The sequence below is a fragment of the Bufo bufo genome, chromosome 1, assembly GCF_905171765.1.
Source record: "Bufo bufo chromosome 1, aBufBuf1.1, whole genome shotgun sequence".
Taxonomy (NCBI): domain Eukaryota; kingdom Metazoa; phylum Chordata; class Amphibia; order Anura; family Bufonidae; genus Bufo; species Bufo bufo.
Genome location: NC_053389.1, coordinates 709311458 through 709328723, shown reverse-complemented (window position 1 = coordinate 709328723; position 17266 = coordinate 709311458). Strand labels below are relative to the sequence as shown.

The 17266-nt window shown below is 41.3% G+C and overlaps 1 protein-coding gene across 1 annotated transcript; it reads right to left on the bottom strand.

Annotated features, from left to right (window-relative positions):
- Positions 1–6019: 6019 nt before the first annotated feature.
- On the bottom strand, positions 6020–17046 carry PGPEP1L (pyroglutamyl-peptidase I like). Its single transcript, XM_040414222.1, is given in 7 exon segments — positions 6020–6220; position 6528; positions 7615–7841; positions 9791–9869; positions 10062–10099; positions 12041–12093; positions 17004–17046. Coding segments are annotated over 7 exon segments (609 nt in total). The 3' UTR covers positions 6020–6052.
- Positions 17047–17266: the final 220 nt, after the last annotated feature.

Here is a 17266-nt window from a genome sequence, read left to right as displayed (position 1 = left end):
TGCTTGTCATATGGAATTGGTCAAAATCCTCAGATTTTCCAGTCAAAATGAATGGTCTGAAGAACCTTTTTTTTTTTTTTCAATGCTCCTCAAGCATGAGTGGTGGTTTTAGACAGTTGTCAAGCATATACAAGCAAGTACTAGTAGCCAAGCGAGGGCTGCTAGATTTAAAGGGGTTCTGTGGAATTGGGAATAAATCGAAAGTCTATGGACAAGTGTGGAACTTTTTCTCGGCAGAGAAATCAAATAATTTTTCTAATCCCAGACAATCCCTTTTAAACCAGGCATCCTCAAACTGCGGCCCTCCAGCTGAGCAAAACTACAACTCCCAGCATGTGTAAACAGCCTACAGGTATCAGCCTACAGCAGGGCATTGTGGGAGTTGTAGTTTTACAACAGCTGGAGGGCCACAGTTTGAGGATGCCTGCTTTAAACTAACACTGACCTGAAATATTAGAAATCCATTTTGACTGGTGAATAAGGTGGATTTCTTTGTTTGTTACATGTTAAGTTACGAGAAATCCATTTTCCTGGATTTCCCTATGAACATATTTTTTGCTTAAATAGAAGCGTAAGTACATATCAAAAATACAAGTGAAACTGCACATTTAAGGTCAATTGCACCCTAAAAGTGTATAGAAATGAGTGTCGTTGGCATCCATGTTTTATTTGTTCGTCATATAGTATCAGCTGAGATCCCCCAGTTGGTCTAAAAGCTCCTTTCACCTCTGTGTGGGCAAAAAGGAAGTGCAAAATGGCCTGGGCCCTACGATATACAGCCCCAGACATTTGGCACTGGTCCTCCTCCCACCCTTGGGGTTTACTCATGCTATTTAAGAACCACCTCCCATACACTAGTGCCAAACTCCAATTCCATGCACCTTAGTTCATCATTCGTCTTTCTGATATGATCTTGCATTATTTACTATTTATTGACTAGCATTTTTTAATGGGACTGCCAGGTCCAGTAGATTACGGGTAGAATATTTAAAATTCTGGTTTACAGATGACACTCCTGTATGTCTCGCTGCATTACCACAGTGACAAGATTATTAAATGTGCACTCCTGTTACCTGCTTTTCATAGCTCCATGTTTGTCTGTCCCAGTGTGTACATAATGTATGTCTACATAAATACACTAAATTGTCTGGTTTCTGAGCTTTATAAAATGCCAAAAAGGACACTTAACCTTTTTTCTATTTACGGATTTTGATAAATGAACAGTTCTGTATCCTCTGCTCCCATTTGTTATTATTGCTGATATATAGAGTTTTTTTTAACAGAACCCTCTAGTTTTATTGGGATGAATTGAGAAGAGCTATACTGGTCATTTCACTTTTGCTGTATACTACAGTTAACGCAACGGATATAACGGCCTTTACTGGATGGCAGCAGAATTGAAGGGTTTGATTTAAATTCTTAGGAATCTATAAGACTGTTTGAATAGACTTTTTTACTGCTTGACATGACATTACAAATGGCAGAGGAAAGATCCGCTATGAATATGGGTATGACGTTGATGCCATCTTATGCATCAGCTTGTTCTGTGCAAAAGGGCAAAAGTGGTCTAACCTCTTTCAGCAGCTTTCCTCAACGTTGTCAAAGACGTTATCAAATTTTTCTGCTTTGCAATCCAGTAAAGCTTCAGAAAGAAAAGTACTGGCCAGAGATGATCACTACCTCTGGTAAATAAATCTAAAAAAAAAAATAAAAAAATTTAAAAGATAAAAATAAAAAAAATCTATGGAATTGATGCATTGCTAATAAAAAAAATAATATAAATGGATTAAAACATTTTTTTTCCAAATGTTCTTGTTAAGAAAAAAAAAAAAATATATAAAAATAACCTGGTCAATTTGTTACATTAAAATTACATGCTGTGTGTAAATTATTCATAAAATATTCCTGTGTTTATATTAAATGAATCAGTAGATAAGAAGAAATTTTCAACATGTTTTTGTATATTCTGTTGTAAGAATTTATTCCTGTTCTTGCTATATAATCTGAATTCTTTACATTATTGGAAAAAAAGAAACTTTGTCTATTTTGAATGGCTGAACCTAAGGCAGTTTAGTTTCTCTTACTCTGCTTTTTTTCTAGTAGTTCCAGTACTACAAGAGTTAAGTTAAATAAAATAAATCTGTATGCATCTTTGTCTGATTTGCTTTATTTTACTTTTATGCATCTGCGTGTAAGAACATTTCTCTTAAATAAAAACTCCATTGAGTTGTCCTCAATTCCAATTCTGTTCAGTCATCTGTTTTTGGAAATGGTTGGCGACCACCAATATGGCCTTAACAGTGCATTTCCTGTATTGCAAATATACAGTCAGGACCATAAATATTGGGACATCGACACAATTGTAACATTATTGGCTCTATACACCACCACAATGGATTTGAAATTAAACTAACAAGATGTTCTTTAACTGCAGACTGTCAGCTTTAATTTGAGGGCATTTACATCCAAATCAGGTGAACGGTGTAGGAATTACAACAGTTTGCATATGTGCCTTCCACTTGTTAATGAACCAAAAGTAATGGGACAATTGGCTTCTCTGCTGTTCCATGGCCAGGTGTGTGTTATTCCCTCATTATCCCAATTACAATGAGCAGATAAAAGGTCCAGAGTTCATTTCAAGTGTGCTATTTGCATTTGGAATCTGTTGCTGTCAACGCTCAAGATGAGATCCAAACAGCTGTCACTATCAGTGAAGCAAGACATCATTAGGCTGAAAAAACAAAACAAACCCATCAGAGACATAGCAAAAACATTAGGTGTGGCCAAAACAACTGTTTGGAACAGTCTTAAAAAGAAGGAACGCACCAGTGAGCTCAGCAACACCAGAAGACCACGGAAAACAACTGTGGTGGATGACCGAAGAATTCTTTCCCTGGTGAAGAAAACACCCTTCACAACAGTTGGCCAGATCAAGAACACTCTCCAGGAGGTAGGTGTATGTGTGTCAAAGTCAACCATCAAGAGAAGACTTCACCAGAGTGAATACAGAGGGTTCACCACAGGATGGAAACCATCGGTAAGCCTCAAAAACAGGAAGGCCAGATTAGAGTTTTCCAAACTACATCTAAAAAAGCCTTCACAGTTCTGGAACAACATCCTATGGACAGATGAGACTAAGATCAACTTGTACCAGAGTGATGGGAAGAGAAGAGTATGGAGAAGGAAAGGAACTGCTCATGATCATAAGCATACCACCTCATCAGTGAAGCATGGTGGTGGTAGTGTCATGGCATGGGCATGTATGGCTGCCAATAGAACTGGTTCTCTTGTATTTATTGATGATGTGACTGCTGACAAAAGCAGCAGGATGAATTCTGGAGTGTTTCGCGCAATATTATCTGCTCATATTTAGTGTTGATCACGAATATTCGAATTGCAAATTTTAATCGCGAATATTGCCACTTCGAGAATTCGCGAATATTTAGAATATCGCAAAATATATTAGTAATTGCGAATATTAGATTTTTTTTAAAATACCAGTTCATGCGAGTTTTTATGCGAATATTTTAGGCGAATTTTGCGAATTTTCGCAATCAAGAAAATAATCCCTGGAGATCATGAATTCGCGAATTCTTGAATATATGGCGAATATTCTCCCAAATATTTGCGAAATATCGTGAATTCGAATATTGCCCCTGCTGCTCATCACTACTCATATTCAGCCAAATGCTTCAGAACTCATTGGACTGCGCTTCACAGTGCAGATGGACAATGACCCAAAGCATACTGCAAAAGCAACCAAAGAGTTGTTTAAGGGAAAGAAGTGGAATGTTATGCAATGGGCAAGTCAATCACCTGACCTGAATCCGATTGAGCATGCATTTCACTTGCTGAAGACAAAACTGAAGGGAAAATGCCCCAAGAACAAGCAGGAACTGAAGACAGTTGCAGTAGAGGCCTGGCAGAGCATCACCAGGGATGAAATCCAGCGTCTGGTGATGTCTATGCGTTCCAGACTTCAGGCTGTAATTGACTGCAAAGGATTTGCAACCAAGTATTAAAAAAAATGAAAGTTTGATTAATGATTATTATTCTGTCCCATTACTTTTGGTCCCTTAACAAGTGGGAGGCACATATGCAAACTGTTGTAATCCCTACACCGTTCACCTGATTTGGATGTAAATGCCCTCAAATTAAAGCTGACAGTCTGCAGTTAAAGAATATCTTGTTCGTTTCATTTCAAATCCATTGTGGTGGTGTATAGAGCCAAAAATGTTAGATTTGTGTCGATGTCCCAATATTTATGGACCTGACTGTATGTGCCACTGTCTAATATAGAGCTAAGTGACAGATATGGGAACTATGGCTACCTGCACACATTATGGATTGTGTACTTTGCAGCATAATACAGTACCAGCAAAGTGAATGAGATTGCCAAATGTAATGTACACTTTGCATATATATATTCAGTGTGAAAATTGACTTACCATGTGGATTTTGAATTCCGCATCATGTCAGTTGTTTGTGTGGATTTCACCCTTTGCAATGCAAAATTTGAGATCAAGTCAAATTTAGAAGTCACAAGTAAGACTACTTTCACACTAGCGTTTTTTGCGGATCCGTCATGGATCTACAAAAACGCTTCCGTTACAATAATACAACCGCATGCATCCATTATGAACAGATCTGGTTGTATTATGTCTAGCCATGACTGGTCCGTCATGAACACCTTGTAAGTCAATGGGGGACAGATCCGTTTCCTACTGTGTCAGAGAAAACGGATCCGTCCTGACACACAATGTAAGTCAATTGGGGGGATCAGTTTTGCTCTGCACCACATCGCGGACAGAAAAACGCTGCTTGCAGCATTATTTTCTGTCCGCGATGGGGGATGCAACCAAACGGAACGGAATGCATTTTGGTTCAGTTCAGTTTTGTCCCCATTGACAATGAATAGGGACAAAACTGAAGCGTTTTCTTCCGCTATTCCTATGACGGATCTCAATAGCGGAATTGAAACTGCTAGTGTGAAATTAACCTAACACATTCAGATTTAGTGTGGAAATGCAGAGAAATCCGCACTTTAAATTCAGTTTGAAAACCCACACCTGTGTGCAGGTACCCTGTTGGCAAGTATTTGGTTGTCGCCCAATTTTCCAGAAACGGGTACTTCGCCATTTCAGGTAAGCAATATTGCATATTGTGCAATTTGGTTCACCTGCAATGGTGAATATTACAGTGCTGTGAAGAAGTATCACCTGCATGCACTACTTTTTTGCGGCGCGGAGGCACGTACAGTAAACCCATTGAAGCACTCCGTAGTGCTTCCGTGGGCTTCTGATCCGTGCCTCCGTTCCGCATCTCCCAGATTGCGGACCCATTCAAGTGAATGGGTCCGGAATGCGGGATGCACACGGCCGGTGCCCGTGTTTTGCGGACATGCCGTATGCGGGCTGCAATACGGCAACGGCCGTGTGCATGAGCCCTTACTGAAACAGTAGCGCGCCAGAGCACCCTGCTTTTTCCCGGCCAGGAGGTGGTCAGAACCGTCTCATCTCACCTTAGTAATGCTGAGATGAGACAACCCCTTTAATGCTGACCACTCACTTCTGGTTATTTTTCTTTAGGCCTAGCAATTCTTTACCATGTCAGTTACACATAAGCATTATGAAGGCTCCAGAAAAAGCAGCAAAATCAACATACACTCGTGTACTTGCTAATATGGATGCTAGCACTGCCAAATTCAGTACTAATTTTATTATGGCCAGTAGAGATCTTGATTTCCCAATAGCAGAACAGGAATTGCTTAGAGGTGGGGGTCATGGGAGATGGTTTTGGCTTGATTATTTGCAGTGGTTTTTATAAATGGGCTTTTAGACCACTTGGCCGCCTACATGTTAAAGTAAGAATTATTATATACGGTAATAGTAAGGTAAGACTTATAGTTACTAAAATAATAATGTATTAATATAATTACATTTTATTTAGGTGGGGAAAATCAACAAATCCTGCATTGCTTTAAATAATTGTATAATTTATTTTGTCTGATTTTCTGGATTTGTACTAAAAAGATATAATTTTTCTTTTCTCATCAGTCACATAGGTGGTTTTGCTGTCTCAGCGACTCTTGGATGATGATTTGCAAGGCTTGTCCTAGTAGTCTTGCAGTTATGATTCTGCTTAGTGGTGGAACATGAATGAACATGGCATTCCCAGATCCACAGTACAGGGAGATATAGTAGGCATACTCACAGAGTACCTATAGAAACACACGTTAGGAAATTGTGTTCATACTGTAACTCTAAAACTATGCCAGATACTTCAGATTAGTATTCGTCAACAACCAGTGTTAGGTGCTGTACTGTGCACATACATACGGGCTTGCTTATTAAATAAGTATTCACATCTCATAGTTAGGATATTACATTGGTAGAGTATAGATTTCTGAGACCCCCCATTGACATTGATCCTGAGAATTCAGGGGGACGCTGTGCAATGTTTTTCCTTGTACAGCCAGATGATTGGGTGCAGTCAATGCCACTTGAGTGGAGCTGTGCTGCAGTAACCCTGCACGGCGGTGGCCATCGAGCAGGGAAAGACTGAAGAAGCCACAGAGCTGAAGCGTTACTGCAGCACCTTCATTATCAGGATCTGTGAGGGTCTCAGAGGTCATCTGAGGATCTGGCTTGAACTATTTTGCTCATTGGATGCAGTGATTTTTGTCAGTTGAGCTGTGTCCCACAGGCATGGGTCACAAAATGTTCCAACATCATCAAAAGAACTCCGATTAGGTCATATCGTGGTTGACAACGCATCATTTAGCATTTGGTATTGTCGTGCAGGGCAACAACCTTCAAAGACCAATTGTAATTAACAAGACTTTCTAAAAACAGAAAAATCTATAGTTGACGGTCAGTTTCATGCTTAAAGGGCCAATTTGTACCTATGAAACTGACTGACCTGTTCCATGTGCACTTGGCAGCTGAAGGCATCTGTGTTGGTCCCATGTTCATATGTGCCTGCATTGCTGAGACAAAGTGTTTTCATATATGCACATGAGCCTCTAAGAGCAATGGGCCTTGCCGGTACTCCTAGAGCAGGGATCGGCAACCTTCGGCACTCCAGCTGTTGTAAAACTACAACTCCCTGCATGCACACTTGCTTGGCTGTTCTTGTAACTCCCATAGAAATGAATGGAGCATGCTGGGAGTCGTAGTTTCACCATAGCTGGAGTGCCGAAGGTTGCTGATCCCTGTCCTAGAAGATGTTTAACTGATGTGCCATCTACACCTTTGACAGGACCAGGTGTGATGACTTTTTCAGTGCTTGGCCCTGTCGATAAAAGTGCAGCGCGCACCGCAGTTGTAGAGAGAGCTAAGCTTCTAGCTGTAACGGCAACGCCCCCGTTGCTCCTAGAGGCTCATGTGCATATATTAAAACATCATTATTCTCAGCAATGCGGGCACATATTAAACATGGGACCAGCACAGATTCCTTCAGCTGCCAAGTGCACATGCAACAGGTCAACCAGTTTCATAGGTACAAATCTGCTGACAGATCCCCTTTAAATACAAAAAAAAAAGCAATACATCCAGCTTTACATGTGCTATGCTGTTCTTTCCAGAAATAGCCACTGATCTGAACTTCTTTTACCTCCCAGCATCTCTGGATTGAATAACATGAACCCCTGGCCATGATATGTTTTTGCAGACGCTTTTCATATTAACCGCAGATTCTATTCTTTCCGGTCCTTCCAGCAAACAGCAGCCTCCTTGTGGGTGAGCGCCGCTGAGGGCTTTCTCCATGTAGCCTTTGTTTCTTCCGCATTGCTCCAGGGCAATAGCTTTGGATGAAGACATCATTCCAACATGCCCAGACAGCTAGTATTTTTATGCCATTTTTGCCAGCAAAGAATAACAGGAAATGAACACAGTGAAAAGCAGGTTGTTTAGAAGTCTGATTTGGGCACAGAAGAAAACCAGAGCATATAATGGTCATGCAATGTTTATCTATGATTAATGCAGATACGACATGAATGACTACACTGTTCCATAGGTACCAAATTGTATAGAAGATGCAATTACATTAAAAACTAAATTAACTTATCTTATCTTACAGGAGAGGGGAAAAAAGCACAGCCTGCTGCACTACATTTTCCTGTATAAAAAAAAAAATGGTGGGCTAAATCCACACCAAAGTTTGCAATGTTTGTCTGTCTTCTATTCATATTTTTTTTTTTTTGGGGGGGGGGGGGGGGGGGGGGGTCAAGACACAAGAAGATTCAAGACTTAAAGGGGTTGTATGAAATGCTGTTTGATGGCACAGGCAGCAGTCTCTCCACTTTCATCACCAGGGCAGTAGAGGATGCACCCGGGGAGGTGGTTACGTCGATAAATTGTATGACCACTGCTATCTTGGAAGCTATGGATGAGCAGCCTGTTTACATGTGGCACTCATGGACAGAGGGGGAGTGTATGGCATTTTAACAATTGTACCAGAAAGCGGACAACCCCTTTAAATCCTGATTACATAAAATTTATTGTGGATCATCACCTTTTTAACTGGTATATGTGGATGATGACCGTTACATGGAAAACATAAGAGGGTCTAGTATGCTATGTGTCTCATCTTGATAAATTGTGCCACATTTAAAGGTAGCCTGTCGGCCTATTTCTGTCCTCCAAACCAACCGAAATACCTTTACAGTATTACGATGTGGTTCTTGGTGGTATTTTTATAGTCCTTTTCTGACTTCTGAATGCACTAAAAATTATCTTTATTTCTTGCACTCATATGCTAATGAGCCATTTCAAGTCAAGGAGGCCAGCAACTTGCATTGAAGTCAAGTAAATTCCTCCTAAAAGGGGTTTAAATATTACTTTATTATAAATATATTCTCAAATACCTTTTATTATTTATAATGGCTCATTGTGTTGAGGAGCAATCATCAGGGGAAACAAAATGGCTGCTGTCCCATTAGTTCACACAAAACCTATCCTGATCACACATGACGACAAGTTACTTTACAACACTGAGGTAAAGAGCTGCCTCATCCTCCTCCTCTCTACTTGTCAGGGATTATGATCCTGAATACAGATAATAAGAACTTTAGCTGAATCTCTGGGGAATTTAGTTCATGAGGAGACATGAAGTACAGAGAGGACAGACTGTGGTAATGGAGACTGTAAACAAGTGCTGCTGCTCATTAGCCACACCTCACCCTGCTCTCATGTCTCCTCATCATCTCCATTCCCACAGAGATTCACCTGTATTCAGGATCATGATTCCTGACCAGCAGGAGGAAGAAGCAGCACTATGCCTCATTGTGCTGAAGTAACTTTTCCTGCTGTGTGATTAGGACAGGTTTTGTGTGTACTGATAGGACAGCAGCCACTTTATTTCTCCTAATGATTGCTCCATAGACAAAACAAGCTATTCTAAGTAATGAAAGGTATTTGTGAATATATTTATTATAAAATAATAATTAAGTATTTATTCCTGGAGAACCCCTTAAACCCTGTCCCTTTTCCTTCAGCTTAAAGGGTTATCTTGGAAAAGGTAATGATGAATTATTTTCAGGATATGTCACCATTATCAAATCCGCTTTGGAGCTGCCATACAGCTTTGTGAATGGAAAAATAAAAAAAAGTTATGGCTCTATCAAATCTGGGAGTAAAAAACGAAAAATGGTTCAGTTCTGAAGGAGTTAAGCAGCATTAGGTTCCCTTTAACTAACGGTTCTCTTCTTGTGTCAGTCTGACCACATTATTGATACACGCCTCATTGAATGGTAAGATGGTGCATGTTCAGCTGCATGTGACAGACCAACCTGTGGCTACAACTCTGTCCAAATCCATTTGATCTTCTTTTCCACTTCGCTATATTTCACTGGAAGTTCCAAGATCTTATGAGCTGTGCGCTGCGATTGGCCAGCGCTGCAGCAAGGGACACGCCTCATACAAAAAAAATCAGTCAGAGGGAGCGCAGACACCGGAGCGGCGCCCAGACATACTAGTAAGTGCAGGGGGACCCCCTGGGCGCCGCTCTGCCCACTGATATAGTTAGTTTTTAGTTTATACAGTAGTGAAAGGTCCTCTTTAAGATGAACATTGTCACCGAGGCTAAGTTTTGATAGCTCCTGCAACAAGCAAATAGTGAACCACAATACACAAACTCTGCTCTTGGTATACTGGGATAATACGGACATGGCACAAAGCCATAATCACAGTAGCAATTCAGGTCCCAGAACTCTGAGGTGACCTCTGATATTAAAGGGGTTGTGCACCTTTGCCAAAACCACCTCTCCTGGCCAGACCTTCTAGGGGAAGAATACTTAGCTGGCTTCTGCACTCTGGCCTCTGCTGTACCTCTTAGGTCCCTGGATGTTAACTTCTGGTTTGATGCTGCTGCAGCGGTGACCTGCTTCACTTGCATCATGTCAAATGGTCATGTGCAAAGGAAGCAGGTCACCACAGCGGCCAGTGGTTGGCTGCAGCAGCATCAAATTGGAAGTTTACATCCAGGGACGTGAGCGGTGCAGCAGAGGCTGGAGAGGGAAGGAGCTGCGAGCCAGTGTTGGGAAGCAGGTCTACTCAGAGAGAAGGGGAGGGTTGCCAAAAAATAAAATAAAAACAACAACTGTGCACAACCCTTTTAGGGAAGGTGGACAACCTCTTTTAGCTTTGCAGCTTCCCTGAAGATGTGCAAGGCTGTGGCTGAGGGAATTCAAATAAAACCGCCATACAATATCTGAAGCATGTGGGGTACAGCAAGTCCCTATGAAACTTTCTGCTCATATACAATGCCCAGGCAGCAAACGGCCATATGCATGAGCTTTACTTACATCACACTAGTTGTAATCAGCCAGTTTTAACCATATATTCCCACTTGACTGTTGAGGTGGGGTAAAAACTGTGCAGTTTTGTTGCAGTTTGTCATTAGGTGATGTCATAAATGACTTCTTTTTTTTTTAACAGGTGTTACATATCAAATAAGGGTACGGATACATGATGATTATGGGCGCACCCAAGTATCACAGTGTAGCATGGCAGCCACAGAAATGAAGGGGGTTGTAGTCACGACACCATTTCAGTGGCTCCCCTCTACACTGCGAAATTCAGGCCAAAAATCGCCATGTAGCCATACCCTAAATGTTTCACCTGTAAAAAAATTAATAAAAATGCAGCGAATTACTACATCACCAGGTAACTAAGGGGGACATTTACTGATCTATTTAGCCCACTTTTGTAGCGTAAATAGGTCGCAAGTTTTGCCCCACACTATTTGTGCAGTAAAATTAGCGATTTTTACCCACACATTTCCAAAGGGGCAAGAAAAAGGGGCGGGGAAGTAGGCGGGCCGACAGGCCTGGTTCATTTATCATTCTCCATGCCAGCTAGCATCCTTAAGTCTGTCGCACGGCCTATCAGACGAACCGCTAAACTTATGTAGAAGTCTGTGCCTCTAAATAACTTTGGCGCTCTCTCCAGCAGCGCAGAGGGATTTGAGAGCATTGTTAAAAACACCAGTTAATGAATGACCCCTTGCTTTATTTTTATTTTATTTTTTGTTAATGTGGCTTTAATTGCACCTCATCCACTGTGTGAATATATCCAGAATTTTCTTGCTTTTGAGATTCTGACATGGCTAGGAAAGACAAAGGGGGTCATTTATTGCGTTTTAGACAGCGGTCTTAATAACTTCTATAGCTGGCGGTGGATCTGCTGAAATTATGACTAGGTGTGGGCCTCTACATAACTTCGGTGTGTCCAGCACCAGTTCTTAATGTAAGACAGATTCCTTGCTTTCTTACATTTAGAGCATTTTCTATGCCTAAAACAGACATAGAAAATTATGAATGAGATGTACCTGCCGGCCCGCCCCCTTCCCCGTTCACAACACGCCAACACGCAAATAATCTTTGCGCCGCAATCTGTGCCAGAAATACTAATATAGGCATATTTCTAAATAGTGAATTACCCCAAAAATCCATAATGCATCAGTTGTGACTAACCTTATCAACTTTATGTCAAATTGGTTCAATACAAAAGTACTAAAAAATGATACGAACGAGGATTACCTTTACTGCTTCCCAACTTGAGTTAACAAAATAATTTCTGTATGGACCAAAGCCTTAAAGAGGACCTTTCACTACAATACAAAATGTAAACTAAGTATACAGACATGGAGAGCGGCGCCCAGGGATCTCCCTGCACTTACTGTTATCCTGAGAGGTTTTTTTTTTTCTCTCAGGCTATGAGCTGAGCTCTGCGATTGGCCAGCGCTACAGCCTGGGAGAAGGAGACGCCGGCAGGTTCCACCCAGTTGAGCCGAAAATATGAATATACCGGGAGAACGGAGCGACGCCCAGGGATAATAGTAAGTGCAGGGAGATCCCTGGGCGACGCTCTACATGTCTGTATGCTTTAGATTTGTTATTGTAGTGAAAGGTCCTCTTTAAAATAAAAAAAAGAAACCTATTCAGAAAAATGCAGCTCCATTCATTTATTCATATGTGTAGAGATTTTTGTAAACCATCATGTAGTTGTGTTCCCATAGACCAGATAGAGAAGTAATTCTTCTCTGTTCAGAGTTTGACTCATGTCCTGCACACTTTTCCCAACACATTCCGATGTGTCAGAAAAAGTGCTGCAAATTTGCTAAATATTGCATTTGGCCCCATATAACCCTTTTCCAGTGAGTGCACTGATCCCAAGCAGGAGTGAAATACAGGTGCATCTGAATAAATTAGAATTTCATCAAAAAGTTAATTTATTTCAATAATTCAGTTCAAAACTCATATTTTATAGATTTATTACATGCAGAGTGAGTTATTTCAAGCACTTATTTCTTTTAATGTTGATGATCATGGCTTACAGCTAATGAAAACCAAAATATCAGTATCTCAGAAAATTTGAATATTGTAGACTCATGGTGTCACACTCTAATCAGCACAAAACACCTGCAATGGTTTCCTAAGCCTTTAATTAGTCTGGTTCAGTAGGCTATGTAATCCTAGGGAAGCCACAAAAAATCATTGCTAAAGTGCTGTATCCAAGCATAATAATGGAAAGCTGGCTGGAAGAAAAAAGTGCGGTAGAGAAAGGTGCACAAGCAACAGGGATAACTGTAGCCTTAGGCCTCATGCACACGACCGTGCCGTTTTTTACGGTCCGCAAACCGCGGATCCGCAAAAAACGAAAGCCGCCTATGTGCCTTCCGCAATTTGCGGGACCGAACTGGCAGCCGTCAATATAAATGCCTATTCTTGTCCGCAAAGCGCGGACAAGAATAGGACATGTTATTTTTTTTTTTGCGGGGCCGCGGAACGGAGCCATGGATGCGGACAGCACACGGAGTGCTGTCCGCATCTTTTGCGGCCCAATTGAAGTGAATGGGTCCGCATCCGAGCCGCCAAAACGGCGGCTCGGATGCAGACCCAAACAATGGTCATGTGCATGAGGCCTTAGGCTACTTTCACACTAGCGTTTTAGGTTTTCGGTATTGAGATCTGTCATAGGGGCTCAATACCGGAAAAAATGCTTGAGTTTTGTCCCCATTCATGGTCAATGGGGACAAAACTGAACAGAACGGAATACTCCAAAATGCATTCCGTTCCGTTTAGGGTACTTTAACACTAGCGTTTTTCTTTTCGTCATGCGCAGACCGAAAAAAATAAATGCCGGATCCGTTTTGCCGGATGACACCGGAAAGACGGATCCGGCATTTTAATGCATTTTTTTGGACTGATCAGTCTTACTAATGCCATCAGTTGGCATACTTTTGCCGGATCCGGCAGGCAGTTCCGGCGACAGAACTGCTTGCCAGATCACTCTGCCGCAAGTGTGAAAGTAGCCTTAGTTGCGTTCCCATACCGGAGAGCAAACCGCAACATCATGTAGTTTGTGTTCCGTCCTGGGACACGGAGCAAGACAGATCCAATGCAAGTCAATGGGGACGGATCAGTTTTCTCCGACACAATGGAAAACGGATCTGTCCTCCATTGACTTTCAAAGGAGGTCATGACAGATCTGTCTTGGGTATGTTAAAGATAATACAACCAGATCCGTTCACAACGGATGCAGGTGGTTGTATTATCAGTAACGGAAGCGTTTTTGCTGAACCTTGCTGGATCCAGTAAAAATGCTAGTGTGAAAGTATTATCAAAAAAAGGCCATTCAAGAGTTTTGGGGAGATTAACAAGGAGTACACGGTGGCTTGAATCAGTGCTTCAAGAGCCACCACACACAGATGTATCCAGGACATGTGCAGCGCGCTGCCCCCTCAGGCGGAATAGTCCCGGAGTGTAGGATGCAAGTCATATACTGCGGCCTAATGTTTGTGTCATGTTGCTACTACCTTCAGGCTGCTGCTTCCTGGGGGTCAGTCTCCATTGCAGAGATTGAGTAGAAGAATAAAGTGAAGTCCAGACTTGGGAACGTTTCAATAGTGTTTTCTTGAATAACTGACAATACAATTGGTTTGAAAAGGTTTAGTGCAATTCTCCTTTACTTGGTTCCAGCAGGATTCAATATGGTGGCAGGCCTTAGTACTCTGCTCTCATTCCTAACTGGCTTTGGCTTCAATATAGTTTGCAAAGGAGGATGCGTTTTGCCCGGTTTCCCGCTACTCATTAATGAAGTCTCTTAGTATGGGATAATGCAAGGAGCTGGTGCTCTGCAAGCTGCTCCCAGAGGCTCCTGCAGCAGGAGAGGGAGAACGCTACCCTCACTGCATCATGACTTTGGACTCTAAATTTCAACTCCCTCCTTCTTCAGCAACCTTTCCCTTGGTGGGAAGTGGGACTACCCCACTTCTGCCCCAAGGGGGGATAAGAATGGAATGGTTAGTTCCATCCTTTCTAAAGGAATCTTCCAGAACACATGCCACCTGCTGGAAAACCAGGAACATTACATATTGCATAACGTTGCATAATTACATTATTAACCCCTTCCCGACCTTTGACGTACTGTTACGTCATGGGAACCACTGAGTTCCCGCAATTTGACGTAATAGTACGTCATTGTGATCTCACGGCACCGGAGCAGTGCACACGCGATCACTGCAGGGCCCCAGCAGTCCGTGGTAGCCGGGCCCCTGCTGTATCCGCCGGCATCGCTGTAAAAGCCGATGCCGGCGGATTAACCCCTTCTATGCCGCTGACCGTGACATAGAAGAGGTTTGTGTCGGGTGAACGATCGCATAGAGTCCCTGCGCTGCTGTGGCGTGGACCCGATGCGACACAAGGCAGCCCGATGTCGTGCAGAGGCTGCCCAATGCCTTGCACGGCATCGGGAACTGCCTTCTACTGGAGCCAAGGAGATCCAGCCTCAGGCTGGGTCTCCTAGGCAACCTGTTAGTGTATGACTCAGTGTCATACACTAACAGGCAATGCATTACAATACAGATGTATTGTAATGCATTGCAGAGGGGATCAGACCCTCAAAAGTGAATGTCATAAATAAAGCAAAGTAAAAAAAAAAAGTGTTTTTAATAAAATGAATAAAGTAATAAAATTAATAAAGTAAAAAAGAAAAAAACCGCCCCTTTCCCCTTATTTTATAATAAAAAATAGAAAAAAAACAAACAAAACCCACACATATTGGGTATTGCCACGTCCGTAATGACCGGCTCTAGAAATATATCACATGATCCACCCTGTCTGATAAACACCATAAAAAAATAAAAACAGACATTTTTGGCACCTTACAACACAAAGTGCAACACCAAGCGATCAAAAAGGCGTATGCCCCCCAAAATGGTATCAATAAAACCGTCACCTCATCCCGCAAAAAATGAGCCCCTACCTAAGACAATCGCCCAAAAAATAAAATAAAAACTATAGCTCTCAGAACATGGAGACACTAAAACATCATTTTTTTGTTTGTCAAAACTGCTATTATTGTGCTAAAGTGAAAAAAATAAAAATAGTATGCATATTAGGTATTGCCACGTCTGTAACAAACAGCTCTATAAAAATATCACATGACCTAACCACACATAATTTTAAAAAATATATAAAATGTGTAAAAAATAGCCATTTTTGTCACATTACATCACAAAAATTGCAACAGCAAGTGATCAAAAAGGCGTTTGCCCCCCAAAATAGTACCAATCAGACCGTCACCTCATCCCGCAAAAAATGTGACCCTACCTGAGAGAATCGGTCAAAAAATAAAAAAGCTATGGCTCTCAGACTATGAGACACTAAAACATGATTATTTTTTGCTTCAAAACTGCTATTATTGTGCTAAAGTGAAAAAAATTTAAAAAGTATACATATTAGGTATTGCCACGTGCGTAACGATCTGCTCTATAAAAAAGTCACATGACCTAATCCCTCGGTTAAACGCTGAAAAAATAAAAACGGTGCCAAAACATAAATTTTTTTGTTACCTTGCCTAAAAATGTAATATAGAGCAATAAAAAATCATATGTACCCCAAAATAGTACCAATAAAACTGGCACCTTATCCCGTAGTTTCCAAAATGTGGTCACTTTTTTGAGTTTCTACTGTAGGGTGCATCACTAGGGCTTCAAATGGGACATGGCATCTAAAAACCAGTTCAGCTAAATTTGCCTTCCAAAAACCATATGGCGTTCCTTTCCTTCTGCGCCCTGCCGTGTGCCCGTACAGCAGTTTACGATCACATGTGGGGTGTTTCTGTAAACCGCAGAATCAGGGTAATAAATATTGAGTTTTATTTGGCTGTTAACCTTTGCTTTGCTACTGGAAAAAATGTATTAAAAAGTAAAATCAGCCAAAAAAGTGAAATTCTAAAATTTCATCTCCATTTTCCATCTATTCTTGTGGAACACCTAATTTTGAAATTAATTACTAAAATAATTTAACTTTTCGATGATATTCTAATTTATTGAGATGCACCTGCATTAACGTGAATGGTGATAACCACACACCTTTAGATAACCGGATGCTCCCTTACAAAAATGGAGGGGGGGGGGAGACATAAAGCTATGATAGAATGCATAATACTGGTATACTAATACATTACTATTTGCCCATTACCCATATTTGGGTTTACCAGTGACAACAATGAGGTTGGGACTGTTAGAATTGGAAGCCATGAGCTTATCACAGTCCTCCAGACCCTGTAAAGTAAAACTAATATTTAGTAGGAGGAGTCTAGACTAGATCTTCACACTATTAAACAACATAGCCTACATATGACAATGAACTGTAACTGTGAAATTACCAAGAGATTCATATGGGTGATATCTACTCCCCATGAGGGCCACATAGCAAATATGGACAACAGCAATTATGTTTGTGCAGTCGTTACTTAGA